This window comes from Amblyomma mixtum, chromosome 7, assembly GCF_055824585.1.
Source record: "Amblyomma mixtum isolate Tamu chromosome 7, ASM5582458v1, whole genome shotgun sequence".
NCBI classification, from domain to species: domain Eukaryota; kingdom Metazoa; phylum Arthropoda; class Arachnida; order Ixodida; family Ixodidae; genus Amblyomma; species Amblyomma mixtum.
The window spans coordinates 48,871,582-48,899,173 of record NC_143018.1 but is presented as its reverse complement, the minus strand read 5'-3'; the positions used below and the strand labels follow the sequence as shown (position 1 = coordinate 48,899,173).

Below are 27,592 nucleotides of genomic sequence, written 5' to 3'. Positions count from 1 at the left end.
GTCTGTATTAGGGCGAAAGCAACAATCCAGATCTACCAAATTAGAAAAAAATTCAGGGGTCACTTTGACTGCCTTAAGGTATGTCGCCACCTTTGAAAAATCGTTTTTTTTGTAAAAATGACATTTTTTCTTTTTTATATTTCGCGAATCCCCAAACATTCAAAAATCTTTTGCAGCAAGAATAATGTTCGTATCTTATTTTGTTCAAAAGATATAGCCAACTTTCGAACAGGTTGTGAACAGTTCTGAAACCGAAACTGATGTGGTTTGGTAACAGAAAATGATAACTCAGCTTTAATCAGCGGCGTATATTGAAAACTTTCTGTTCTGTTTTAGTCTGATATGTAAAAGATTATTCAAAGGGAATTTGTAATGCTTCCTTTTTTTTAAACATTGCTTTAAATTTCCGCAAGGGGGATGCAAGACGCTACAAGTATGGCTACAAGCGTCTCAGTTGTTTACTTTGCGCGCACTTGACGCTATCGCTTTGAATGCTACCGGATTCGTCCTTCAATGATGGCAGCAGAAGTACAGCAGATAGTTTGAGGGAAGCAAGCATCGAATCTGGCCACCACACTCTCGTAGCATGTTCCACCAGTGACCATTACCGTGTGATGAAGGCCCAGCGTCAATCAACGGGCGAGGCAAAACATCTCGGCAAGAAAAGACGGGCAGCAACAAATGCCAAAAGAGAGCTCGTGTCAGCTAAGGAGGACCCTAGCTATGAGCCTGGAGGATTTGACTTTCTAGGGCATGATGACGTGTTTCTAGAAGGATTGAAAAACTTTATTCTTGTTTTTCTCAAAACTTTATTTCTCGCACTTTCGTGTTGCGCAAACAATGATAACTTCCAAATGAATACATATTTTAGAGCGCAGCTCTTTGGCGTCCGTTCCTGGGTTTCGCGTCGTCGTCGGCGTCGGCCTCGTAACCAGCTCCGCCCCCAATGTCACGCTTTTCAATTGGTCGAAATGCTCGTGACGTCACAGAGCGCGAATTTCAAATGGGGCCAATTGTACTTTGGCTAGTAACCATGCAACCAATCAAAGGGATCGTATAGTGATGCTGCAACTAAGTTGGACTGAGTTGACTTAATTGGTTAATTAATCAATTAGCCTAATTAATATAGAGGACAATGAAGAGGTCAGAAGAAAAGAAAAGAAAGACGCGCGCCGCAGCGACAACAGCGTCCGCGGAAGGAGACGCTGCTGAAAAAAACAGATAAGTACGAAGCCGCGTTCCCTCCACCACCACGCACTTTCCCACTCAGTAAGACGTTGCTCGTTTCATATACGTTGTGTCGAACATCCTAGACAGTTCCAACAATTGACAGGTTAATGACAGAACACGATGGATACAAATAGATAGAAATACAACAGTATAAATATGAAATAGCCTAATTAACCTTTCTAGTTAGACCGCATAAATCAATAAAACCGAGAACGAACTTGGTCGAGTTCGGGAATCGAACCAGGGTCTCCGGAGTGCGATACGAGCACGCTAGCCACTCCGTAATGCCAGCTGAATGGTTTGGAATGAACAAAGGCGCGTCTAGCTAATACGGCGTCTTCGTTCACTCCCATCTTCCCCCTTTCCCTTACGGCGAGGTGCAGGTGTCCACCCAGATATGCGAGAGAGATACATTTCCTTTCCTCAAAAAATAAATTTACCGTCCAGCAAGGCGTACAGCCGAATTGGCGATGGCGTTCTGTGGACTCCCTGGCAGCGTTGCAAGACGCTGTCGCGTTCCACTCTTACAGGCGAAGCTTAACATGTTAACCACACATCAGTAACACACGCAGACAGCCAATGGACGCGTCATTCGCTGGCAGCACTTGATTCATCATTCACAACCGAGCCGAAATTGCCGCTGCCGTTCGCCACTGCGAAATTATCTGCAAGTTCTTTCTGAGCCATGAGCGAGACGACCGATGGAAGTCCTCCGTCTGCTGCTGCTGCTGCTGCTGCTGCTGCTGCTGCTGCTGCTGCTAAACGAGCTGCCAGGCCAGAGCAGAGGCCCAGCGCCTTCGCCGTCAGAATCCAGAGGTGCGTGCCGCCGAAGCAGAAGCTTACCGTCGCCGCCGTCGAGATGATGCAGGAGTACGCGTCGCCGAAGCAGAGGCTAAGCGCCGCCGCCGAGAAGACCCTGCAGTTCGCGCCGCCGAAGCGGAGGCTCATCGCCGCCGTCGAGAGCAACCAGCAGTAAGCGAGGCTGAAGCAGAAGCTCATCGCCGCCGCCGAGAAGACCCTGCCGTTCGCACCGCCGAAGCGGAGGCTCATCGCCGCCGTCGAGAGCAACCAGCAGTAAGCGAGGCTGAAGCAGAAGCTCATCGCCGTCGCAGAGAAGACTCTACCGTTCGCGCGGCCGAGGCCGAGGCCAAACGCAAACAAAGGCTCGCAAACAGTCAGGGTGCAACAAATGCTTTCCGGCGACAGTTTACAGACAATCCGTTTGGAAGTGTGTGTTCAGTGTGTGATCGGCTCTGGTTCCAAAATGACGTGAAACCGCTTCCGGATACGTGCCGTGAGAATCTCCGGTGTGCGTTTCCCAACTCCGACTTGTGTCAATTCAGACTGTGTTCTTCATGCATGCAATCTGTGCGGAAAGGTGACATTCCTCATTTTTCGACAACAAACGGTTACAAATATCCCTCGAGGCCAGCGCACCTTCCACAACTTAATGCGGTGAGTGTAAGACTCGTATCTCCGCGAATCCCATTCATGCAAGTGCGACGACTGATGCACGGCGGAGGCCAATATGGCATTAAGGGTCCAGTTGTGAACGTTTGCGTTGACGTGGACGAGATGGTTACATCGTTGCCCCGTGCCATCGAACAAGACCGCGCTCTCAATGTGCATCTGAAGCGGCGTATTCTCGCGAAGACGACCTACTTGGCGGGGGCAGTGAGAAAATGTGATTTGCTGCCGTGGCTCAAGGTGCTTTGCGATAGCACACTATACAAGCACTACAACATCAAGTGCGACTTTGCCCGTTTGGGTGACATCACTGAGGTGGACAAGCAGGACGAAATTGAGTCGCTCCCGGAATGCGCGGACCTCAACGATCCCATCCAGGCGGCCACAGCCATGACGCTGGCTCAGCACACCTTGATATGGGATGAAGACAAGTTTCTTGTCATTGCTTCCGGTGAGGGAAAGAAGCCCCTGAGTATTCTTTACGACGAACATGCGGAGGAGCTCTCATTCCCACAGATTTACCTCGGTGAACCACGGCGAGTGGACGCAAGTGCCAAACCAACCGTCTTCACGCACGCCATGAGCGAGATCCGCAGGTCTGATCGTCGAGGTGCCGCCCCACAACACGTACTGTACATGGCCATGAAAGTGTTTAGGCACCGAGTAGCCAGCGACATGTCTGTGGCCTTCCGCAACGTCAGAGCGGTGGAAACCCTAACGAAACAACAGCTACTCGACAAGGACTTCGTTCAGGAAGCGGTAGAACATGACATGGCTTTTATGCATGGCATACCCAATACCGTGCAGTACTGGGCCAGGCGCAAGAAAGACCTCTTTGCCATGATCCGCCAACTGGGTAAGCCTACGGCGTTCCTCACACTGTCTGCCTCGGAATTGCACTGGCCCGAGCTGTTAGTGTTGCTTCAGCGACTTCGTCTACAACCTGATGAGACTGCAGTTGCCGTAGAGGAAATGAACAGCATTTATCGTGCCCAGCTAGTAAATGACGATCCCGTTGTCTGTGCCATTTACTTCGACCGCCTGGTGCGCATCATTCTAAACATACTCCAGAATACCCGGATATCCCCCTTCAGACCATACGTAGTGGTCGACTACTTTAAACGCATCGAATTTCAGCATCGCGGGTCGGCACACGCCCACATTCTTCTCTGGCTTGATAATGCCCCCGATGAGGAACTCTCCATGCACATGCCCCGAACTCTGGAAATGGCCACTACTCTGCTTTCGCTGGACACCACGTACTTGAAGCGGGAGCGCACGCAGGTGCACCAACACACCCACACCTGCTACAAGCGCAACAGCACCAAGTGCCGCTTTAACGTCCCCTTCATGCCCATTGATGAACCCATGGTCGTAGTGCCTTTCCCGAGTGTGGAGAGTGAGGCGCAGAAGAAACACATCGAGATGCTCCAAATCAAGTACCAAGCCATGCACCAGGCTTTGGAAACGACCAACTATGATTCACTACAGCAGTTCTGGGAACATCACGGCATCACGGACAGGGAGCAGTACATTTCGGTTCTCCGAGCAGGTACACCTCGTCCCACCGTCATGCTACCCCGTACCGTGCAGCAAAAGCGGGTTAATTACTTTAACCCATGGGTGGCGTCCGTTCTAGATTCAAACATGGATCTTCAGATCGTGCTCGACACGTACGCGTGTGCTGCCTACGTGGTAGAGTATGTAAATAAGGCCAATCGAGGTATGTCCAATCTGAACCGTGCGGTGCAAGAAATTGTAAAGGATAAGGGGGACATGGATTACACGCAGGCACTGAGACACTTGGGCGTGAAGATGCTCAATGCGATCGAGCTCTCAGCACAGGAGGCCGCCTGGTGTTTGCTCAAGCAGGACATGTCGCAGGCTAGTCGCAAAATTGTCTTTGTAAACACTGCCTGGCCTGAGGAAAGGACGCGCATCCGGAAGTCTCACGCTCAAATGGAGGAGGAACGCTTGGACGAATCTAGCACGGACGTTTGGAAAAGGACTATGATCGAGCGCTACGAAGACCGCGCGCCTGAATTGGAAGCCGGTAACGCAAATTGTCTTGCTTTATACCGACCAGAGAAGTCACAGTTTGGTGGAACTCATACGGAAGAAAGCCTGCGCACAGGGGTTTTTGTGGGAGTTAACAAACCGAATGTGTTTAATTAACTGGACCTCTGCACACAACTGTCTGTCATTGATCCCAGAGCCGGTTTTGCATATAGCACTAAAGGATTCAATCACTTAATAAACAGAGTCTTGGTGCTGATCTACGATCTGAAAGCCCACTACTTTCCTCGACATTTCTACCATAAAATGTTGCGAATAGACAGGAGCACATAATGCTTACTGCTGCTATCGTACTCATATTGAAAGTTACAGGAAAAGCGGCAGAGTCTCTACACCACCGTTTCTATTCAACAAAATAAAATGGCCCACACAATGCATTATGCATTAAAACTCACCTATTCTCTGATGACGAGTGCTCCAGCTACAAAAGCGCTAGCCACGGACCTGACCAAAGCAAAAGCAACCACGCGAACACTCCTAGAACGAGCCACTATGTGTCCTCGTTTTCTTTGCGAGCATGGCGATGGGGCTGAAGCCTCCATTGCGAGCAAACGACACGCGCTATATCAGTACGTGGCCGGCTGGAGTGATATTACATGGTTGTATTCAGCGCTACCCTCAAGCTACTAGCCAATGCTTAATGGCCCGTGATATCTTCTCAATCGACCAAAAACTCCACCGCGATTTTTTCCAGGAAGCGACATGGACTTAATTTAACCGACACCCATGTCCACAATCTTCACGCTGTTTTTTCGCGTCCAGCCTGTATCATGTCAGACAAGCACGGTTCGTGGTAATGAGCATGTGAGTCATACCCACATGATGTACTATGCATCATAAGATGAGTGCCTCGCATGTGCTCAAGGTTACACTTGTGTTCAGGCACCTACCGTTAAAACAACTGCGCGGAAGGCTTGGTGCGAGACCACACTTGCAAAATGTAGCTGAATAAAGTTGATCCAATCAAATATTTTAATGCAGTATCATTTGGTGGGCCATGAGGGCGAAAAATGTCCGTCGGCGAGTGGGAAGCCGCCGCCCGCCAATCATGACACGTTGTGTTTAGGGGGATTTTTCTATCTTCACTTTCCATCTGCCAACCGACCCCTCCCCCCCCCCCCCTGCTCCTCCCCTTTTTCTCCACTTGTTGGGAAGAAGTAGACGCCGAACAAAGAAACTACAAAACAACTGCTGGCGGTTTAGCATTTCTAACGAAGAAATATTGTGCGAAAGCAGGTTTTTCCAGGTGGACACCAACGCTGCGTATACATACATGGAAGTGCGAGTCAAAACGCGTTACCTTTCCTTCCGTGACTTGTCCACAGATGGAAGTTGCTGAAGACGATGATGTGCAATGCACAGCGCCCATTAAGCCTGAGGGCATCATCATCAGTGTGTGTTGCAGTTTAACACGAGGCGTGATGGGCTGGGGCGACTTTCAACTCGTCATAACCAACTTCCGCGGATCGTGTTGAAGGCATGAATTGAGTAGCATAGCATCCCTAGCAATATATTTCTTGTCATGGTGCATTCGTAGTACAGAACCAACCCTTAAGCACATCATCTGCACTCCAGTTCATCGAGTCTTCGAGAGAATGACGCCGCACACGCGGCTCTCCCAGCTCTCATCTCCCAGGTACTCCACATCGTCTTTGATACCTCGGATGTTGGACAACCCTTATTCCGCTTTTGGGCAATTCTGATATACTGTGAGCATGGACATAAACTCAACATATCCCCGGCAAAAGAGCTTGGTAAAGCAGACGAACGCATGCTCCTCAGACTTTTTACGAATACTCTTGTATGCCCAGCTATAATGGAACATTTCGAACCCATGATCACTGGCCGGTGCTCGCAATGTGGGGAGGTGGCTGACACCTACCACATGGTGTGTGCCTGCCAGCAGAACATCGCCCATACCCAAACCCCCTGCCCGAGAGGACCGGGAGGCGGCCCTGCTGGGCTGCTCGTACCTCCAGGCCCAGCGGGCCTTGGTTCGGAAGACCCGGACAGCGGCTTCTACCAATGGGGTTCCGGACTAGGGATTCCACCTAGTATGTAAGGAGGCTTCCCACGAAGGGAAGCCGCTGAACACCTCTTTGTATATATATATGAGAAGCCAACAACCACAGAAACCACGGAACACCGGGGATTTTTTTTATATTTACTTATTTTGCGGTGTTGATCAATGTAGAAAATTACTGGATATTTTATCGCTTAGAGATAATCGATTAGAAAAGCAGAAGAAAAAACAACCACATGCCGCCGGTGGGTTCCGAATCCAAGATCTCCGAATTAAGCCTCCTGTGGTCTACGAACTCAGCTACGGCGAAGCGATATAGTTAGGAGATGCCATATTAGTTGATGAAACACAAAAAATCTCCCCTGAAACGCTACAGCGCAAGGACACCTAGTGTTTTTCTGCACAGAAAACCGAAACACACCTAATGACGAGTGCAAGAAGTTCTGTGCGCATGCAGCGTCCACTGGTGACGCAATTCAATACCTTCCGTACGCATCTAGCATGCGCTTTTTTCACAAGATGTGGCGTCCTCTGTGGAGTAGCAGAAATTCGTTTGCTACTGCTTGAAAACAAACGCACGTGGGAGACGAAGGCGCAATATATGGTTCTACGAGGAGCCAGTTGCACATGTGAAGTGGCTAGTGCTTGACATCAACTGCCATCTGTCGCATGCGCCTGTCACTAACATGAAATGAGCTTGCGCAGTAAGAGCTGGCGGTTTTATTTTCGACCAGTGGAGATGAAGTGGAAGAGGCACGCTTGCGCTCAGCGGTCTTGTGTAAACGGGAAATTTTTAGCTGTTTTGCTGCGTGGAATGCCCCCCCCAAAAAAACAACCTACAGGCTGTTGACGACATTTTTCACTTGTTTTCAGGCAGGAGGAGACTGGCAACAACCAGAGTGGCGTCAATCTGAGAGGTTTGAGAGCTGGAAAGGTTGAGAGGTTTCACCTTCACCAAAAGTGGCACCCGCTTGAGGCGTTTCAGCTCGAGTCTAGCATATCTGACGCAAAAGAGATGCCAAAAAGGTGTCCGGGAATCCTGTCTTTCGCATACGTGAATGGTTTACATCATACGACCCCGGAGACGAATAAGTGTCTGCTGCAGGATGCGCCCTGAAAACAGGTTGTGGCTGAAAATGAGATCGAAATGGTCCAGAAACTCAGAGATTTTTTTTTTTCAACTTTTCATTGGGACCATGGTATTCTTCTAGAATCTTTAACGCAAGCGGATAAGGTTGAGTAAAAATTCCACGTTTAAATAGAAACTTTGTACCCCAGCTGCACTACTAGTGATAATGTGCAAATCACCGACATGGGATGAGAACGTTCACGTTAATGAGTACAGCACGACAAGCGACATAGACATGTGGATATAGTTTCATTGCAATAGCCTCGAATAAATGTTCAGTGGGTTAGAGAGCATATCGCCAAAAACCGCACCTAGCGCGACCACCTGAGCACAGCGTATATCTCCGTTAGAAAGGCTCCGTATCCAGGACATCAAGCTCTCTCAAAAACGTCTTTAGATCTTCCAGTTTGATGTCTCCGTTTTCGTGAGTCCCTTCATCTTCGTCCGCCGACGATTCTTTGACGACCCCGGTGTCCGTGCTGTCTCCGCACCCGGCCGTGTAGTGTGCGGGCAGATCTGCGTGAAGCACACTCTCGCCACATCGCGGACACGCGAGAGCGTAATAAGCGCACTCTTCCTCGCAGTGTATGAGTATATCCTGTAGGGTTCCGACGAACTCACAGCCCTGATCCTGGTTCCAGCAGTAAGCCTGAAACACAAAAAAAAAACATACTGAGAGACTTCAAAACTGACAGGCTTTGGGTACAAGGCGACAGCGTTGAAGCAGCGTCTGGGTCAGATGAAAAGCAGTACAGCCTTGCGAATGACGCTTGAGATAGCATAGAACCAGAACCTTTAAAACTTCAGTTTTAACAATACACTCCAGCCAATGTTCAAATTGAGCACGGTGGTCGCCAAGCTTTTCGTAGAGTTTCTACGACACGTTTGGGGCTCGTAATGTATACATCTCCAGAAAGATCAAAAGAGAGCGTTTCTCTCTCTGATCGTTTGGAAATCCGAGAAGTAGACGGGAGGATAACGAATACGCAAAAACTGGAGCAATTTAAAGGTAAATGTGTAAATGCCGGACAGATCTTCCCAATTACCATAACAGAAGTGACACAGTTGTGCCTATCAAAGAACAAGCCTGAATTGACATCTGCAGTGATAGTTCTTGTACACCTTACACTTCAATCAATTTGACCGTCGCCGTGGCTCAGTGGTTATGCCGTGCGGCTGCTGAAGCGAATGATATGGGTTTGATCCCGTGTCGATGGAAGCGAAATTCTAGAGGCCCGCGTACTGCGCGATGTCAGAGCACGTCAAAGAACCCCAGGTGGTCGAAATTTCCGGAGCCCTTCACTACGGTGTCCCTCATAGCCTGAGTCGCTATGGGACGGTAAATCCCCTTAACCGAAGCTAAAACTTTGGTCATCATGTTACATCTCCACGTGATCCCTGGCAATGAAAGCTGTCCTTTAGGAAGTGAACTTACAACACTTGCAGGGAAGATGAAAATTCGAAGTTGGCCTATATAAATATATTACAACCTTTGAACGACAAGGATGCCATTTACAAAAAAAAATGTAGCACTTATGTGGTTGAACAGGTAAAAACAAATTAAATGCAGTATACGTTGATGCATCGATAAACCTTTCCGGCTCGAATCTCTGAGTCTGGGCTGCAGCGTCATTCACTTCCGAACACTGATCATGGATTCTGTGTCGGTGTAGGCTTCAAGAATTTCAGCCGGCTGATGAAGAAATTTTCAAATCATATTTTGTTACTAGTAAATGTACCTTCTTGTTACGAAAAAAAAAACATGTGCATAACGAGAAAGAACAAACTAATTGATTTTTGCTACTTGGATGCAGTTCTCTTAAATGTTAAGTCGTCGAAAAAGATTATCTACACGATGCGCGACAACAGCAAAGAAAGCTCTTATAGTAATGATGCACTAATGAACGAACGAACAGAAAGGAACTACCTAACGTTATTTCACCGATTAGGTCTTTTTTTCTGCTTTCGTGGATTGCGCTGCCTTAATATCGATGATAATATCGGGGTCTCATGGCGGGACTTACAGAGCTGTGAGATCCACGCAAAGCAGGTTGGAAGGGAGCGACAAAAATACAAGATGTTCTATGGGAATCAAATCTGCGATTTTTGGGCTGAGAACCGGGCGCTCTGTCTGCTATTCCACTTGTAGACGTGCGTGCTTTGGCTAAAATGGACTTACTAATCTTGTAACACGTGGCTTACTTGGTGCGTTCTTTTCCAACAGAGATTGTAATACGAAGTGGCGAAGGTGATGGTGGGTTACAAGCATTGCAAGGGTTACAGTGCGTTAAAAGCACTTCAGGAAGACTAAACGAGGTAAAGAAAAAGATTTCAGTTGCTACCTCCCCTAAAGAGAAAAGGGTGGATGAATTACTGAAAAATGAAGGAAGTGAAAAAGTGAGGGGATGATGCGAGAACGTACCGAGATACACACGTCTTTTTCGAGTCATGACTCAGTGACTGGATGACAAGTGGCCAGTAAAGACGACACGAGGACATGTCCCTCAAGTGCATTCACACTAACTTCTACGCCGGCCCTACACAAAACCATTAAGCCCGCACTCTCTTCGTCAAATTTTCATGAACCGTCCACTTACGACTGCTGAAGTTTCTTTGCAGGGAAGGGTCTTGACCTCCTGAGTGGAAGTCCAATAGACGATATGCGAAATGCGCAGCGCCATCTCTCGACGCTTCGAGAACTAAGTCCTCCATGTTGGCACGGTACAGAAAACGAAACCGCTGCCCAGCGTTGGGTTAAAACGGCTGCGCTTCGTTTGAAAAGTAAAATGCCGATGCAGTGTTGCGCTACCCTCTCCACTGTGAAAAGACACTACGATGCGTGCCAGAACTAGGTGCGTTCCAGCTTTTCGCTTTTCTATTTTTTTACTCCGTCCCAACGTTTTAGTAACACAAAACGCCATGCGAGGTATCATGTGTCAGCACGCGGATCAGTGCGCAGCTTTCGCTTTCTGCGCTGATTTTTGACAAATCTCTCGAGGTGATTCGCGTTTAAATTAAGATAAGGACCACAGCCTTTGTTGTCTTTGATCAAAATTAGAAGCCGATTTCGTGCATTCATCAACTCCCCGGTTGGGCGTGAATATATATAGACGCATACTTGAACAATGTAATAGAGAAGGTAATTTTTTTGAGCGGGCCAATCGCTCGTGCCGTGGCGAAATAAGTTCACTCGAAGAACCATATGCCGATTACTGCTTAGTTTGCTACGTGTTCAGTTAAGTTTTTCCCGCGTTCAATTAGTTTTAGAAGGGCGAGCAAACTCTCTGGACCATACGCATATGTTATGCGCGTTAAGCAGTCTTTGTGAAGCAATACACCCTATATACGTATAAAAACTGAGGTGCGAATGCTTTATTTCTTGAGGATTCCTATACCTTCCATATCTGCGGCGACGAAAATCTAAAAAAAAAGAAGCGAATAATATAGCTACTTTATTATGAAGGAGGGACGCATTTCTAAGCTAGAAAGTTCGTGCAACATTGTTCTGAAAACGCTTCAGGCCATCAGATTTTATTATCGTTGTGGCAAGCTTCAACAGCTTGCTTCGCAACAAAGCCATTTGTCCATGTTTGTGAGTAAGCTAATTAAGTTTCGGAAGCAACCGAACATGCTAATTTCGCCCCTGCACACACAACTTGACCAGCGTATCGAGTCCGTGCAGGCACCTACAGCTGTACGCTCTTTCTCTAATCAAGCCGCCGCGGTAGCTCAGTGCTTCTGAAAAAAAAAACTGCGTCTTTGCTTACATTTTGAATTATATATGCCCACTTTCCTCTTGGTAATATCGATTGACAACATCGCAATACTCGCTTCAACTGCGTCTTAAGCAAGATGCGGTTTCAACGAATTGCGGCGAAAATCAACCGACGCCGGGCTCTGAAACGGTGACGTTGAAAACCGCAGATGCGCATTGCACATTACAGTAAAGGAATCGAATTACGCAGCTGGTCGAGGGTCTTGTGTGATTATACTGCAATGCACGAAGCTCCTGGCGTCGGTGCGAACGAAAGTTCGCACTATCACAGAAGTTTGTCAACACACGTGCGCACTCACCGCAAAATAACCGCTCGCTACCCTACCAGATGAATTCACGTCCACCTGGGAATAAAATAGCCATGATAATGCGTGATGCTTGAACTGGTGCTTTAATGCGAGCATTAAAACGACAACAGCACACGGTCACGGTTCGACTTTCCAACCCACTTTCGAGTGCCGATTATTGCGATCATCAGCGAAGCGAAGCTGAGGACGCGGTAGGAGTAAGCTGGCGCTTATTGAAAGCACCTACATTTAGTCAAAGATCAGCTGTGAAAACAACGCAGCAGCTGAAGCTTGCCTGTTGAAATTCCACTCTCAAGAAGAAAGTACGCATAGCAAACGATGCACCAGCTCGACGAGCTCGACCGCGCCAAGATGGAAACCGGAACTTGTGGGCGCGGTGTTGCCAGACCGCCAAGCAATTTCGCATATCGTCTATTATGTGATATGATTGTCTATATACGCGTCACGCCGGTATTTCGAAAGGCCATTAACCGATAGCGTATGACTGGAAGAGACACTTAGCGATGCTACATGAGACACATTATTGTACACCGATTAAACATTTATCGAGCCGACAGGGAGGCAAGAAACAGTCTCGAGATTTCGAGGGCCTTCGATCGGAGTCAGCGTACAATTTCGGACTGGGGGTGCTCAGGCTTACGGGCTCAAATGTAAAATCTGGGCAGCATAATCGCTGAGAAATGTCTTGGAATAGGTGTATATATTGTAGTACAGAGTTTATTGCGAGTGGTGCGTGAAGAATTGGGGATAATTCAAGCGGACCAGTCAAAGTCATATTCTTCCCAAAGACAACCCGAGTACTCCGAAGTCATATTTCCAATACGGACCGCATTTCTGCTCTGGTACAGTGTATACAACTTTTGTAGAAAAAAAAAAACAGACTGCCTCAAAACAATGCAACAGGCTGCATATCATAGTCGACAGTGCACAAAAATGCCCGACAACTTGTTGCTCAAAACTGCGTGATATCTGCTGAATTTTTTCCGAAAAAAGGAAGTTCGTTTTTATCATTTTGTTCTTAACCATTACCGGTTAAACGTGAGCCCTGACTGCTTGTCAGCTTAAAAAAATTATTAATGGCAACGGTGATGCGAAAACATCTTTGTGGATCAAAATAAAATTTCTCAGCAGAAGCCGAGATTGCACTGTAGCAGCAGCGCAACTCCTTTCACTTATTTCGCGACTGATAACCTCGAAAGCCAACTCTATACGCACTGAAAGTTTCCTTGCAACAAGGTCACACTAAGGATGCTTAGGCTCCTAACACAAGACACTAAAGAGCATACCCTCACAGCATGACACTCGGGGCTGTCTACTTCTGATGTACCATGTCCAGGACTGACTTGCGAAACACCTTTAAAACATTAACCAAAAATTGTACTGCAAAGCAACGTGTTTATGCTTTATTGTCAGTTGCACTGTTATTGTTAGTTTTTTTGACAGTTTATGCTTAGTTGCACTGTGAGAATGCAGTTAAATGACGTTAAAAATTCTGGCCGCAATATTGCAGAAACAGCGCTCATAGGTCCCCTGCTGGCCCTTCTCGTGGAGGCGCTGTCGACAGAACGCTGCCGCACTAGTTCAATCGTTCTCTCCCTCACTGCATACGAAGTGCGAGAGCACCCAGGGATTTGTTACATAAATGGAATTGGATGATCTAGGCGCATAGGTATAGCAAGCTCACAAAGCAAGCACCGAGGAAAGGCAGTGTGACTAAATAATATGTCCAGAGCAGCAAAACTTCGTACATTGAAGTTAGGAATAACCTCTTATGCAAGATTAACTTGATTATGCTTCAACAGACGATGTCTTCTGCATACTCTTCAAGAGATATCTAAGTTCTAAGTGCATTCTCTGCCATCAGCTTTCATATCTGCCACTCAAAAGCTTTTCGTCAATGGGTCCAAAGCAACAGTAATGCTTTTTTTTAAGAGATAGTAGGAAGGGAAACGGCCGCGGGACACTCATCTTCCTCAATGAATACAATTTTCATGGCCGCGTAGGTAGCAGGATGGCTTATTCACGTTATAAAAGTGAGCTTGACATAATACAGGACGATGAAGAATAGAAATAAACAGTAGACAAGGACTCCTTATCAAAATTCACTATACTTTTCACGTTACGAGTGTTTGGAAGGATTTCGTTTGTGCAGCCGCTGCATACGTCAACATTCTAGAGACTCTACATTACTTCTTGTTCAAAATCACCCAACGCCGCCGTTTACTGCGTAGAAAATCTGATGACCACCTTACGCGTCAAAAAATAATGAAGGAGGGTTAATAGAAATAAAATCTTTGGAATTTTTACTGGTGTCCTCAAGCTCTTGCACAATAACCCCGGAGCATCTTAGGTTAATCCGTTTCTCACCTGTAAACTGTTCGCTTTTTTCGCGGACAGCTGGATCCTGGCGCACTGGCGCGCTTGAAACGGCTTCCGGTCCAGGGGACACCATCCGCCGACGCCGTCTCCTTCCTGTTCTTCCTGCAGGCTTCCCCTTTGGCAAGACTCGCATAGCACATGCGAGCAAGGCAGCAGCATTGTTTTCTTTGGGATGACCTTGCAGAGTCCGCACGTGTGGTAGTACGGTACGTCATCCACGAACCTCGTCGGTCGCCAGTTGACGCCGGCCTGCAGGTGACGCACTCGATGCAGAGACGCATTTTGCCCTCCTTCCTCCATGACAGCCGAGCGGCCCCACAGCGATGGCGGACGGGCGCTCCGAGACGGTAGATGTGTCACTGAGAGGCGGCGAAGCATGCAGGGACTTCCATAATAATATGGGCGATACGGAAAGGGCTCGCCCCTCTACCTTGAACTTATCGTATTCGGGTCGCACGTTTTGCTGTTTTTGTAGGACAAGCGTGGCTTGCGCAGCCTGCGATACTAAGCGTTGTCGAGCAGGCTACGTATCACATCGTGCGGGTTATTTCGCGCGATAACGCGCTCGGGAGGACTGAAACAGTAATAGAGAATGCCAGGCGGTCGGAATGAAGGCTGCGTGTTGCTGGAAAAGGAAAAAATGGCAGACACTCAAGAAAGAGGCTTTTTGCACATGTGCTTTTGCGTTATCTCTCCCTGCCGTTGACCCTTGAGGTAATATAAAAGCGCGGAGGAAGAAGACTTGTAGCTGGATCGCAGAGACAGCTTATGTGACTTAAGAAACCAACTTGCCCAGACGAAAGGGCGTATGTGGTTAAGTACGAGCTGAGAAGCAGGGTACCGCAAGAAAGCGATTGGGATAGGCTTCATCTCCAAACCGGGTGTGTCGAGATGAAGTCACGATCAGAAGGGACGGCATTGAATGGGAAGTGTTACAAAAATGTGCCATCGCGGGTGGCGTGATGTCTAGGTAATGCTAGGTAAACGCTACGTTGTGCTAAGCGATGTCGAGGAAATCATTGTGTAATCGCAAACCAGGCTGCTCATTGCCTAGGCGTCCTCTAAGTTTAAAGACTTAGTAGCATCCTCCTTTGGCTGCACCTCTATGCGTGGCCACGCATAGAGGAGGAGATTAAAATCAGCGCAGGAATTTGACACGCGACAGTTGCACCCGCCACTGGAGCTCAGTGCTTAGGGCGCTCGTCCACCGAGCCGGAGTACCCGGGTCCGAACCCGACCGCGGCGACCACGTTTCGATGGAGGAGAAACGCAAAAGGCACCAGTGCGATGTGCGGTGTTTATCCCTGTTAAAGGTCCCTGGTTGGTCGAAATTAATCCGGAGCCCTCCACTGCGACACCTCTTTCTCCCTTTCTTCTTTCACTCCTACTTTCCTCCCTTTCCTTACGGCGCGGTTCAGGTGTCCACGAAGAAGTGGGTTCCTTAGCAAAAGTTAAATTTGGTTAGATAGATTAAGTTAGGTTAAGTTAGACAGACAATTTGGTGTGGCTAAACGAGTTGGAATTCTTTTTCTATTCTTCTCACAGTGCGCACCTTCTTACGGGCACTTGAGTCTATGCGGACTCAAGAGGTATCGCAACCTGTGAGAGCTTCTCCTTTGTGCCATGCATTATGAGCAGACCACTTATTTCTCTTTGGCGGCCAGTGTTTCCAAGGTGCCATATTTTTTCTAGGTGCCCGTGAGAATGAATGGCCCCACCCGCTCAACAATAAGCGTGTTTTCGACATTCTGGACGCAGGGTAGCATGATTAGAAAGACAAGAAGTTTGCACGCGATTGTGCATGTCGAATAGTACTGTGTTTGGTAGGAGGTTCGTAAAAGTTGTATGGAGAGGTAGAGAGGCGATTAAGCTCCTAGCAGCAGCGTAAGCTTTCAATACTGCGGCGAGCTTTATTATGTTGAAAATTTTGAAATCTGTACTACCTGTGGCTGTCCCTTAGAAAAGATGCAAAAAATACGGTGGTAAATGCACAACAACTGTCTCCTGTGCTCTCAAAGGTTCGTGCACGTACCTGCTTCGTAGGTAACGCTGCATGCTTTTTAAGCGGAGAGCATTGGGTTAAATGCGAGTGTCTACAGCACTTCGTGGTTACGTCCAAGGAGGAGGTTAGCTGCTGGGATAGTTGGCACATTTCGAGCTCCTAACTAGAGTGTGCCGTATTGTGCCCAGGCTTCGTGGAATTTCAAAACATGTAAACAGGAGATCACAGAGATACCAATTCTCTTTGTTGAGCAAGAATGCCAAGGTTATAACAGGCCTACATAGGCAACTACTGGGCCATCGTTCAAAAACCCTGAAAAAAATGGAGCATATGTGTACACTGTGCTGTCTTAACCGATTTCAATACTGATAATTTTTAAAACTGCGTTCCGAAGGAAGCAAAGATACAGGTGACATATAACTGAAACCCATGCTGTTTCAAAAATCCTGCTTCGCGCGAAACATAAAATTTCGTTGTCTGACGCGGCATACTTCTGTGTCAATGACGCTGCCAACGCTTCGTTTCCAAATAAATATAACCATGTATTTATATATCCTTGTGGCGTTCCTAGCGTCTAATACACTCTGATCAGTTCACCTGCACATTCTTCTTGCCTTCTTTTTGTTTTGTTTTTAATGTGACCTCATTAACCTTTCTTTTCTAACGTGTAATTTTTGCCCTTATCGTAAATGCTTAACATCTGTTTCTGTTTTCCGTAGTCACATAATTCTGAACGCAGATGTACGCACAATTTTCCGTTTCTTAGTTTGTTTCGAACAACTTGTTTTCTTCAGTTATTTCTGCAATGGCGCTTTTTTTTCTGCCCCTGTAAATAAATAACTGCTTTTCTCATTGCCAGCCTGTATTTCTTCCGTGGTTTTTTTTTTTTCATCACTACCTCAAGCATCTGTTACAGGCGCGAATAAATACGGTTGAATTGGATTCTTTAAATAGCACTCTCGCATATCATTAAGCAGAAGAAACCAAATGTTCTACCAAAATCTCAATGAGGTTTAATCGTACTCTATTAAGTCAGCCCTACAAGACAGCCTAAAATTTCCCTCTATGCTCTTCGCTAAGCCATTGCAAGAGCGCACTGCAGGTCGTTTCTTTTCATCATCATAACCTACGTCAGCAATCTAAGTTTTCGTATTTCGCTTTGCTTTCTGGTATAATATGCGTACGCCTCCTTCACAGGAATGCAGGAAAAAATGAAGTTAAATGTCGAAGCCGGTCCTGTTGCTGTAACACTTTTGTTTTCTTTTGCTGCAGCTCCTTCGCGAACTTTTCGCGAAAAAACCGTGGAAGCGCTTTTAGTTACGCGGGTAAATACGGTAGTACTATCATCTACCCAATGTTCCTTTCTGCCTACAAGTCCGTTCAACTTTCCCTCTAAATGACTCTCTGCCGTTCTCGACAAAGCTGCATTTCATTTCTCCCTCATCCCAGGTAAGTGAAGCTCTCTTGATCTCAGCGCATCCTCGACATAAAGCCTCTTCCAATTATATAAAGCGCAAGGGGTTTGCTCCAGAGCATTATAGTGGTGCTGATTATTTATAGCATACGAGGTCCTGAGTTTCGGTGGGGTGAAGAGATTTCTTGCCGCATTTCTTGCCAGCTATTGCGATGTATACCAAACCACACAGCACAAAGCCAAAGGAGCCGTGCGACTTTTTACGCAAATGCTTACGCACTATACTTTTTACTTCAGGCCAGGGCTGCGTCCAGCCACGTTTCGTTCTTAATCGTAGCACTTTTTTGTGATCATTTGATTTCGTTCAGCAAGAGCACGTTGGCTGAAGAGAGTCATCACTAACACAGTCTACTCTATACATGACGGTCTCAAACACCTTCGTTTTCATATCCTTCGCACTAAAGATATCCCAGTATTAGGCCAGAAATGGCTTGTGCACACGGAGAAATGGTTGGCTACCTCGTGGCACTGGAGACCCAATCGGAGCCTCTCATACGAGAGGTATGCATTAACTTCCGTCCGCCGCTGCGATGGCTTTCGCTCCTGTTTCTAACATTTACTCTCAACTTCCCTTATCACGTTTGCTCTGATGCCCTTAGTATCTGTAGTATGCATTTCGTTAAGAATTATTTTCCTCATTTTACAGACATCAGTGTCTCCTAATTAGACTTGAGCTCGATCAAGCAGGCAAAGTATTTCCGACATTTTCGCGCGTGGCGAGGACAGCCCATAAATGTCTCACCATCGAGTTCAGATCCCACCGGCCGATATGTTATACACAGTGTGTTTCGCCTAAGGGCCTAAACAATTTTTAAAAATAGGCTTTTTGAGTTACAAGAGCGATTTTTAGGTATACCATTGCCAGCGGTAAAGTATATCAAATACCGCTAAGGCGTGCTAACTTTCAAGCCGGTTAACTAATATTGAATAGTTAAATTTTAAGCTTTTACAGTTGGGTTCCTTAGTTATTGAGAGGCGTGTAGCCCACCGTAGGTAATATCCATATCAGTTTTTAGAAGGTCAAAAACGCGATTGCCCTCGCGGCTGTGGCACAAAAAATTTTTGCTATTTAGAAGAGTTGCGTGCACTGAAGAGGTTGCTTTGCCTGCAAGCTTCTCGAAAGCGCATGTATTTTGGCACGTTGTAGACAAAATTTCTTTGGCCACAGTGCCGAGGGTAACCACGTTTTAGAAATTCTAAAAGCTCATATGGATATTGGTTACAATAGGCTACAGGCCTCTCAGTAATGAGAAGTCTAATACTAATAGTTAAAAAGTTACTATTCAATTTTAGTAAACGATCCTGCTAGTTAGCACGTCTAAGCTGTATTCTGACGCACTACATCGCTGATAACGCTATGTCGAAAAAAGGGCTCTTCTAACTCAAAAAGCCTATTTTTTGAAAATTGTGTAGAGTCTTAGGCGACACGCCCTGTACATATGCAAGGTGTTTCAGTGAAGCCTGCAATAAATTTTCTAAATAGGCTTTTTGAGTTACGAAGAGGGCTTCGTGGCAGAAGAGGGCTGTTTGGCGGCAGCGGCAGCAGCAGCCTTGCTGACCAACTCTGAACGTTCTTCTACTGCATTTTTGCAGGGCCGACAGATGCGTACATCGATGTTCGTGTGAGCAACTACTGAGTTTTTATTCAAGACAAGAGCGAGCGGAAACGTTGCTGATACCGGCCGACGCCCTTCCTGTCGCTGCGCGACATCCCTGCGAGCATCGTGACGTCAGCGTGCCCAAGCACGTCGCCGCCAAGCGTATAACAAGGACGGAACCACCCTCGCCCGAGCTCTTTGGCACGAGCAGCCTTGTCGACCGACTCTGAACGTTGTACTACTGTATTTTTCTAGGTTAGTCGAAAATTCTTTTGCCTTATTCTTGGCTCTCTTCGTTACCCTTGCTGGTGCTGCTCTTTCGCTGTAGTTGTTTTGTTCCTCTTCTAGTGCGCTGCTGTATGTCAAATTGTACTTAGCGCATGCTGCCATACCTGCGGAGGCGTGGCCGGCCTGCATTAACGATTGTCCAGATGACGAGGGCTTTCCATGTGTGGATTGCTCTTATATGTATCAATTGGGAAATTGCTCGGCAGTTGTAGAATCGATGTTCACGGCAAAGGAGGAGGCATGGCGTAAAGCGTGGCGCTGTCCAACGTGTCGGAATGCGAACACAAGGCGCAGCCAAAGTGGCAGGTCCAAAACGGAGCAGGAAACTGATTATGCCAGCTTGTTCATGAGCATAAATGACAGGCTTGAACAGCTTATATGACATTGAAGTTCACGATGGAGAACATTGAGCAGTCGGTGCAAACAATGTCAGATCAGTATGACGCAGTATGACGCAATGAAATGGGGAATGAAGAAACAGACGAAAAAAAAAGAATTGGTCACAACTTGAAAAGGCGATCGTCTAATATGGATGCAGGTGTTAGGGGATCGCTTTTTCAAGTTGTAACCGATTCTCTTTTTTTCATTTCCCCCCCCCCCCTCATCTTTGGTTGCATTTGTGCTTTACGCTTTTTTCTGTACCTCGCGGATGCTCTAGAAGCTGCTAGTTTCGAATACTGTGATACACTCGAAAAAGGCTGGTCCTCCAGCCGAAAGCTCGTGAATTAAATCCTGTTATCTTTTTCAATTTCTATATATATATATATATATATATATATATATATATATATATATATATACATGTGCGTGCGTGCGTGCGTGTGCGTGTGTGTGTGTGTGTGTGTGTGTGTGTGTGTGTGTGTGTGTGTTTGTGTGTGTGTGTGTGCGTGCGTGCGTGCGTGCGTGTGTGTGTGTGTGTGTGTGTGTGTGTGTGTGTGTGTGTGTGTGTGTGTGTGTGTGTGTGTGTGTGTGTGTGTGTGTGTGTGTGTGTGTGTGTGTGTGTGCGTGTTGTGACGGCCAGGGTTTATTAAGACCGGGACGGGTGATTGAAAGCAGCTGGGTCCGCTTGACGAGCACGAGACGCCCCCAACCTCGTTCTTCGGCTTAGTCAGCGACGCCGACCACGCAGAATAGGTATCGCCTTTTCATGGGCGTCACAATATATATACATAAAACGTTTAAAAGCTTAACAAGGGTTTACTGACGTTTCTACTGGCGACCTGTCTTCTTCAGAGTGGTACATGATTGTTCCAGACAAGAATTTATAGGGGTAGGAAACAGGCTGCTGCAATGAACACGACACCGTACGATATGATTTGCATGCACATAGCTCACCCGACCGACCGCATTTGTGCTAACAGCGGGTGGAAAGGGAGGAGGCGGTAGAGTACTCAAAACTTTTGCCTCTGCTACCAATTGCAAGAATGAGCGTTTTCTCTAAACACACTAGCAGCCTAACTCTTCGGCGTCACAAAAAACAACACCACCGGCAAAATATATTTTCGAAGGTAAAGGCCCAGCAGCTTTTCGAGTAATGACGAAGGTTGGGCGAGTTTGAATTCATCATCAGCCAGCCGTTGTCCTCCGTGCTTCTTGTATGTCTCCTGCTCCGGTGTCGGCTTTGGCTGAGCTTTGAAGAGCTCCCGGAATGGAGAAAAAATTCACTTTCGTTATAATTAATTTCACTACATTCGCCACCCTTATTCCAATTCAGTTTCAACCAAAGAGCTCTGTTAAAAGTGTGTATAGGTTTGAATGGGCCCGCTAATAGGATTATAGTACATTTGATTTCGCTGTTGGGGGTTCCTTCTTCCTTCTTTTCCTTGTTAATATGTTGGTTTCATTAGACCAATGTTATTTATCCTATGTATCACGGCAACCTACAGTGAGTATTTGTACTTTCTTCTGCATTCTGTTTGTTGTGTTTAAATCTGTCGGTTTTGCACTTTATACTAAGTACGTTGTTATTTTTCTGTGTAGCTTCGCAATATAATAGAGCAGAGGGAGATAACTTTTCCAACTTCTTTTCTGATTAGTTGTGTGTTGAAATTTATTCTCATGGGAGGTCCCCCCCGCGGTCTTGTACCTTGGCGCCTCTCGCTGTATATTCTTGTAACTTCTTTTGGAATCGCAGGTAAACTTTCAAGTCCCAAAGAGGATCAGGTTTTGAGGGACAGTGTAGAGGACGACACTGAAAAACATTAAGATCGCTGCCACGACCCACATTGTTGCAATGTGAAAGCAAAACGTCCGCATACTATATCGTCATTCGTGGTTGCTGTGACGTCCATGAACTATATCAACGTTCATGGCTATTTTGAAGAGTAAGTTCATTTGTTCGCGTTTTTACGCGTTTAATTAATTAAAGAATTACATCTCATCAACCAAATTTTTCCCACGGCAACATTTTAGCACACACTGTCTGTCACAGTCACACTTTCACACATTTAGCTTCAGAGAACGACGTCATGCGGCCAAAATTGCGAACACATTTTGCTGACGCGACACAGCCATATAATGCTCTCGCGTTAATAATTTCCACGTCCTGGGGTTCGTTACGTGCAATGGAATCTGACAGTACACGGGCCTGTAGAATTTCGCCTCCATCGAAATGCGACCACCGCGGATGGATCGAACCCGCGACTTCATGCATTCTGCGCTTTCAGTGCACGTTAAAAAACCGCCGGTGGTGAAAATTATCCAAAACCCTTCACTACGGCGCAACTTTGGGAGGTGGCCAATTGAACTCTATACTCATTTTTGGTTTGGTTTGGTTTATCGGGTTTAACGCCCCAAAGCGACTCAGGCTATGAGGGACGCCGTAGTGAAGGGCTCCTTCGACCACCTGGGGTTCTTTAACATGCACTGACATCACGGGCCTCTAGAACTTCTCCTTCATAGAAATTAAATACGGAGGGCCTCTATATACGACCTATTGTAAACCATATCCAAAGATAAAGCACCGTCACCTTGACTGAAAGAAATCCCTGAGAACTTCACTTCTCTCTCTTACATTCCAGACTGCTTTCTTTTACTTTTTATTATATACTCAGGCCTTTTGACTGTAGATCACATCTTGGCTGTCCTCACGTCATGTCCCCTGCGCAGCCGTCCGTACCTTTTGACATGATGTTATCGATTCGATTTTTCTTCTGTGCTCCATTCAAGTATTTCGCCCTTAAGATTTGCCCCTTGCCGCACCCTCTGCGCTGCCAGTGTAATTCTGCATGAAGCAATTCATCTCCTTCCTAAACTCTTTCGCTCTTAATGCCTTAAAGAAAATGCCTGGGGTCTGTGCTTCGCCGCGCCACGCTGTGCAGATTTGGCTCCAGGAGTTTGGGCGTATAGAAAGAAGTGCACAGAAGAGAAGAGCTTTGACTCTTAATTATGCATCACCATCGACGCCAAGTTTTGTTCTGCAAAGGCCTTAACGAAGCTTCTATAGCCAGGCAGGTCTAAGCGGAGCGTATTCGAGCACTCCTTATTCGTTTTTCTTGCCCTTAGAAATTCAGAAATCAGCCCTTCTTTTTAACCACACCAACATCCCATTAAATATGTATTTCGATCTCTCTATAACAAATCTACAATCCAGATCCCTCCCAGACTTTAGAGCAGACATTTTGGCAACTATTATAGAGACACAATGCATTCTTTAGGATGATATATATAGCTTACCGCGAAATAACGTAATTTATAAGCACATGGCATTCGTTTTATCTGGTTGAAGAAGCGATATTTTCCCTCCTACCTATTGCATAAAGCTATCTTTATTGCGTTGCTTGCAAAAACCTGTTAGTGTTTTCTAATAAGCACTTATGTGTTCTTATATAACCATTTGCACAGCGAAAAGTCACTTTTAGAATAAACCGCTCAAGGGGACAGCGCTTCACATGAAGCCTTAAACTATTTATAGAGTGTATACAAGTGTCTACAATTCTGCTCGTTCTATCACGAGCAGTTTATGCATGAATGTTCTACTGGGGGCATATTTGAGAAGTCAAACAGGCAGTATGTTTTGCTAAACATTGCTGCAACAGTGCGCTCGCTTTCTCAAACTTTAATCACAAAACTTATGGTCTTGTTTGCACAGCAACCAGCCGCTCAGAACAACTGTCACCTTTTTCAACTGAGGGAGTTAAATTCAGCGTTATCGAGTTCGAAATATCCATCCATTCATTTTACGCCTGCTTTGCTGCGAAATGAAGTAACTGTTTACAACAGCTGGTGTTGCAAACTAATAATGAAGCTCAGTTGGTGCACTAAACTCACACTCCAGCCGCGCTGACTCGTGAAGACGGCTCAACGGCCCACAGCAATGGATGCCATGAAAAAAAGTCGCTCACCGAACTACTTCTCGATTCCCTTCCAGCGCGGGTGTCATGGCCAGTTCCAGCACTCGCTGCCACCATCCATCTCAGTCGCTCTGTGCGCGGATTGTCGTCCACTGCACCTCCCGGCCTGCCGCCTACACTGCTGTCACTGCAGTTGCTTGCGACGCTAGACGCTCTATGGAAGCTCCCGTTAGCGCCGGCCGCGACGGCACGAAGTTATCGCTCTTTCCATTCGACTGTAACATCATCATCATCAGCCTGACTACACCCACTGCAGGGCAAAGGCCTCTCCCATGTCTCTCCAATTAACCCTGTCCTTTGTCAGTTGCCGCCACTGTATCCCCGCAAACTTCTTAATCTCATCCGCCCACCTAACTTTCTGCCGTCCCCTGCTACGTTTGCTTTCTCTTGGAATCCACTCCATTACCCTTAAGGACCAGCGGTTATCTTGCCTTTGCATTACATGCCCTGCCCAAGCCCATTTCTTCTTCTTGATTTCAACTAAGATGTCATTATCCCGCGTTTTTTCCCTCACCCACCCCGCCCTCTTCCGATCTCTTAACGTTACACCTATCATTTTCCTTTCCATCGCTCGCTGCGTTGTTCTTAACTTAAGCTGAACCCTCTTTGTTAGCCTCCACGTTTCTGCCCCATAGGTTAGTACCGGTAGGATACAGCTGTTGTATACTTTTCTCTTCAGGGATATTGGTAAGCTACCATTCATGATCTGAGAGAACCTGCCATATGCGCTCCAGCCCATTCTTATTCTTCTAGTTATTTCCCTCTCATGATCCGGATCTGCGGTCACTACCTGCCCTAATTAGACATATTCTCTTACTACTTCCAGCACCTCGCTACCAATTGCGAACTGCTGTTCCCTTGCTAGGCTGTTGAACATTTCTTTGGTTTTCTGCATGTTAATTCTTAGCCCCACCGTTCTGCTCTGCCTGTCTAACTTATTGATCATGCTTTGCAGTTCTTGTCCTGAGTGTAACAAAATATATCAAAGCTCTCTCGGAGCGCTTCCCTGGTTTGGGGATAGTGATGATCGCCGCGTGGCGCCAGTTCACCGGTACGTGTTCTTTCTCCCATAAGTCTCTACTGAGAAAGTCCTTGAGGCCTTGAACGTGCGCCAGGCTGAGGTTGTTAATATTAACTTTGGCGATTCGATCAGCTCCAGAGGCGGTGTTCTTGTGCGATGCCCTTGCAGCGCAAAGTCTTCATTTAGGGTGATGACAGGCGCTTCAAAAACTGATTTGGGGATGCTAGGTATTCCTGGGTGCATGGGAGAATATTAGTATCGCTTAAGTACATGGTGTAGAGGGCTTGGATGAGTTCCTGATCAGTGCCGAGAAAACTGTATTCACTTTACTGGACGGTCCTGTTAGTGACTTCTTTGGCTTTGCTGAGGGCAATCAGGCAACGCTGGATATTCCAACTTTAGGCCATGACTAGTGCACCCCTGAGGGAAGCTCAAGACTATTGATTTCTGTTGGCTCAATTCTATCGCACATTCATGAGCTTCATTCACGACCTGCGCGACGCGTATTTTAGGTTTTCGATTTAGTCGTCTTCTATAACATATGTAGTGAGACTTGCTTGAGCTTCCCGGAGCTGAAGAAGGTGTCTGTCAGTTTCAGGGATTTGAACCATACGTTTTATTGTTGTGGTGGTTTTTTGATGAGCTTATTCAGAATGCTAAATTTTAAAAAATTGCCTATTATCCTAGGTGAAGCACCCTGTATTGGACCCGCTATATGTTTTCGAGCTCTGACCTCATGGCTACGCGCCACGCCTGAAAGGAGTTTCGAAGGCCTTGGGCGTCTTGTGGCCACATGTCCAGCCCGATTAGGGTAAAGATTGCATGAAGCTGAGCCGGGATGCATGCGCCCCGCAGTGGCCACTCCCTCCCCCCCCTCCACTCACACACCAAGTGCGCACACCACATAAAGGCGACGAAGGCAGCGCGAGGCACGGGCAGATGGTGGTCACGTGACCATTACAAGGATACGAGCGTGGGTCGTCCTGGAAAGTGTGTACCGTAGCTATGCTGTAAAAGCCATTCTTCTAGAAATACTTACTTGCCTCGGCATCTAAAGCGCTGAGAGCGATAGTGCTCCCACACTGAAACAGAACCTTAGTCAAACCCAGTGGTTTCCTTTGTAGTTGTAGACCTTTATTCGGCCATAATTTACAGGCCGAGCATGTCAACCGCATGGGTGACCAGAAGCCGCTCTTCTTCCACTTCAGCGCCAGGGCATTCGAGCCAGATGGTAATGAATAGGGAAGGGGGGGGGGGGGGGTAGGAATCCGACTGCTGAGCAGACGGGCAATAGAAGAGGCAATGGCCCAGGTCCGCATAGATACAGGGGCAGTTGGGACAGGAAGGGTCCGATCGATAGCGTTAGAGAAAGAGGCGGGACGGGGTGATGACTGCATTCATTTGAATGTTCCGAAGAAGGCTAGCCTTCAGCGCCGTGAGTGATGAATGAGGGACCCAATCCCTGAATTCCCAGGGCCCCAGCGGAGGAAAACGATGGAAGGCTGCAGTGCGGAGACCGCTCGTCCGACCTCCTGTTGGAGAGAAGGGGTTAGGGTGCGGTCCTGTATGTGGTGTATAGCGGCTTGTGAGTCGGAATAGACTCTGTACTCTGGGAGAGAGCTGAAGAGGGCAAATGACTGGAGGGCATGCGCAATGGCAAGTACCTCGAGGGACAATGCGCCCGCAGTGCATAGATACGGCCTGCTGGTGTGGATTTCAGGACCGTAGAGGTGGGGATTGTACAGGGCGTAACCGCAGGAACCTCGAGGAGCCACGAAGGCGGCATCCGTGGACGCTAGACCCTGGGTTTCAAACAGAGGGGAATGGTGCTGCGCGGCCGCATGACGACGACCGGCGTGCAGGACGGGAGACATGTTGGTCGGACGGGGGAGGATACGAAGGTTGGGAGCCGGGGTGGGAATAGTTATCCGCTCTTTACGGTTTGCGAACGCTGCTATAAGTTTGCCTTGAGATAGCAAGAATAAGAAATTCGTACTGCACAGGCCATAAACACTTTTACAGACGACAGCAGCCTTATGTATATGGGAAAACCCCAATGTTTCATATCTGGAAAATGGAAAAAAATAAAAGGTGAGTCGCAGTAACTGTGTACATTTCTTCCAAAGGCTATCTGGAAAGCTTGCGTGAATTGTAATTAGGAGTTTTCTTCTTTGAAACACTGCTTCACAGAGTGGCATTTAAAAGGTTAAATAGCACTTCGCGCCCGGACTTTGCAGTATTGTTTCCACGAGTAGAAAGGACGGGGTGCGACACCACCGAGGCCCTTTGCCCGGCGAAAAAGGAGCTGTCGCTGAACTGCCCCCGTCACGCTGAAGCCGACTGGCAGAAGTCAAGCTGATAGCGATCCACTAGGCGTCCAGCCGGTATCAAGACTCGACAACGAGACGTTCCGAACGACTGAGCGCGCTCGCCGAAACCAGGAACTTTGTGTCTTCAAGCATACTTGCCA

General features: G+C 47.1%; 2 protein-coding genes across 3 annotated transcripts in view; one reads left to right on the top strand and one right to left on the bottom strand.

Moving 5' to 3' along the window:
- LOC149336010 (uncharacterized) overlaps window positions 1-27,592 on the top strand; it is a 76,187-nt gene that overhangs the window by 8,827 nt on the left and 39,768 nt on the right. The window contains exons 3-4 of one of the 2 annotated variants that reach the window (XM_089552512.1): window positions 14,406-14,593; window positions 19,457-19,716. The gene's annotated coding sequence lies outside the window, so the exon portion shown is untranslated. The remainder of the gene's footprint in view (window positions 1-14,405; window positions 14,594-19,456; window positions 19,717-27,592) is intronic. The other variant, XM_089552513.1, reaches the window with a different exon arrangement.
- LOC149336012 (RING finger protein 151-like) lies at window positions 8,158-14,689 on the bottom strand. Its single transcript, XM_089552518.1, has 2 exons — window positions 14,376-14,689; window positions 8,158-8,574 (listed from the first exon to the last, which is right to left on the bottom strand). The coding sequence occupies exons 1-2, from the start codon at window positions 14,685-14,687 to the stop codon at window positions 8,272-8,274; spliced, it is 615 nt and encodes a 204-aa protein (XP_089408644.1). The 5' UTR covers window positions 14,688-14,689; the 3' UTR covers window positions 8,158-8,271.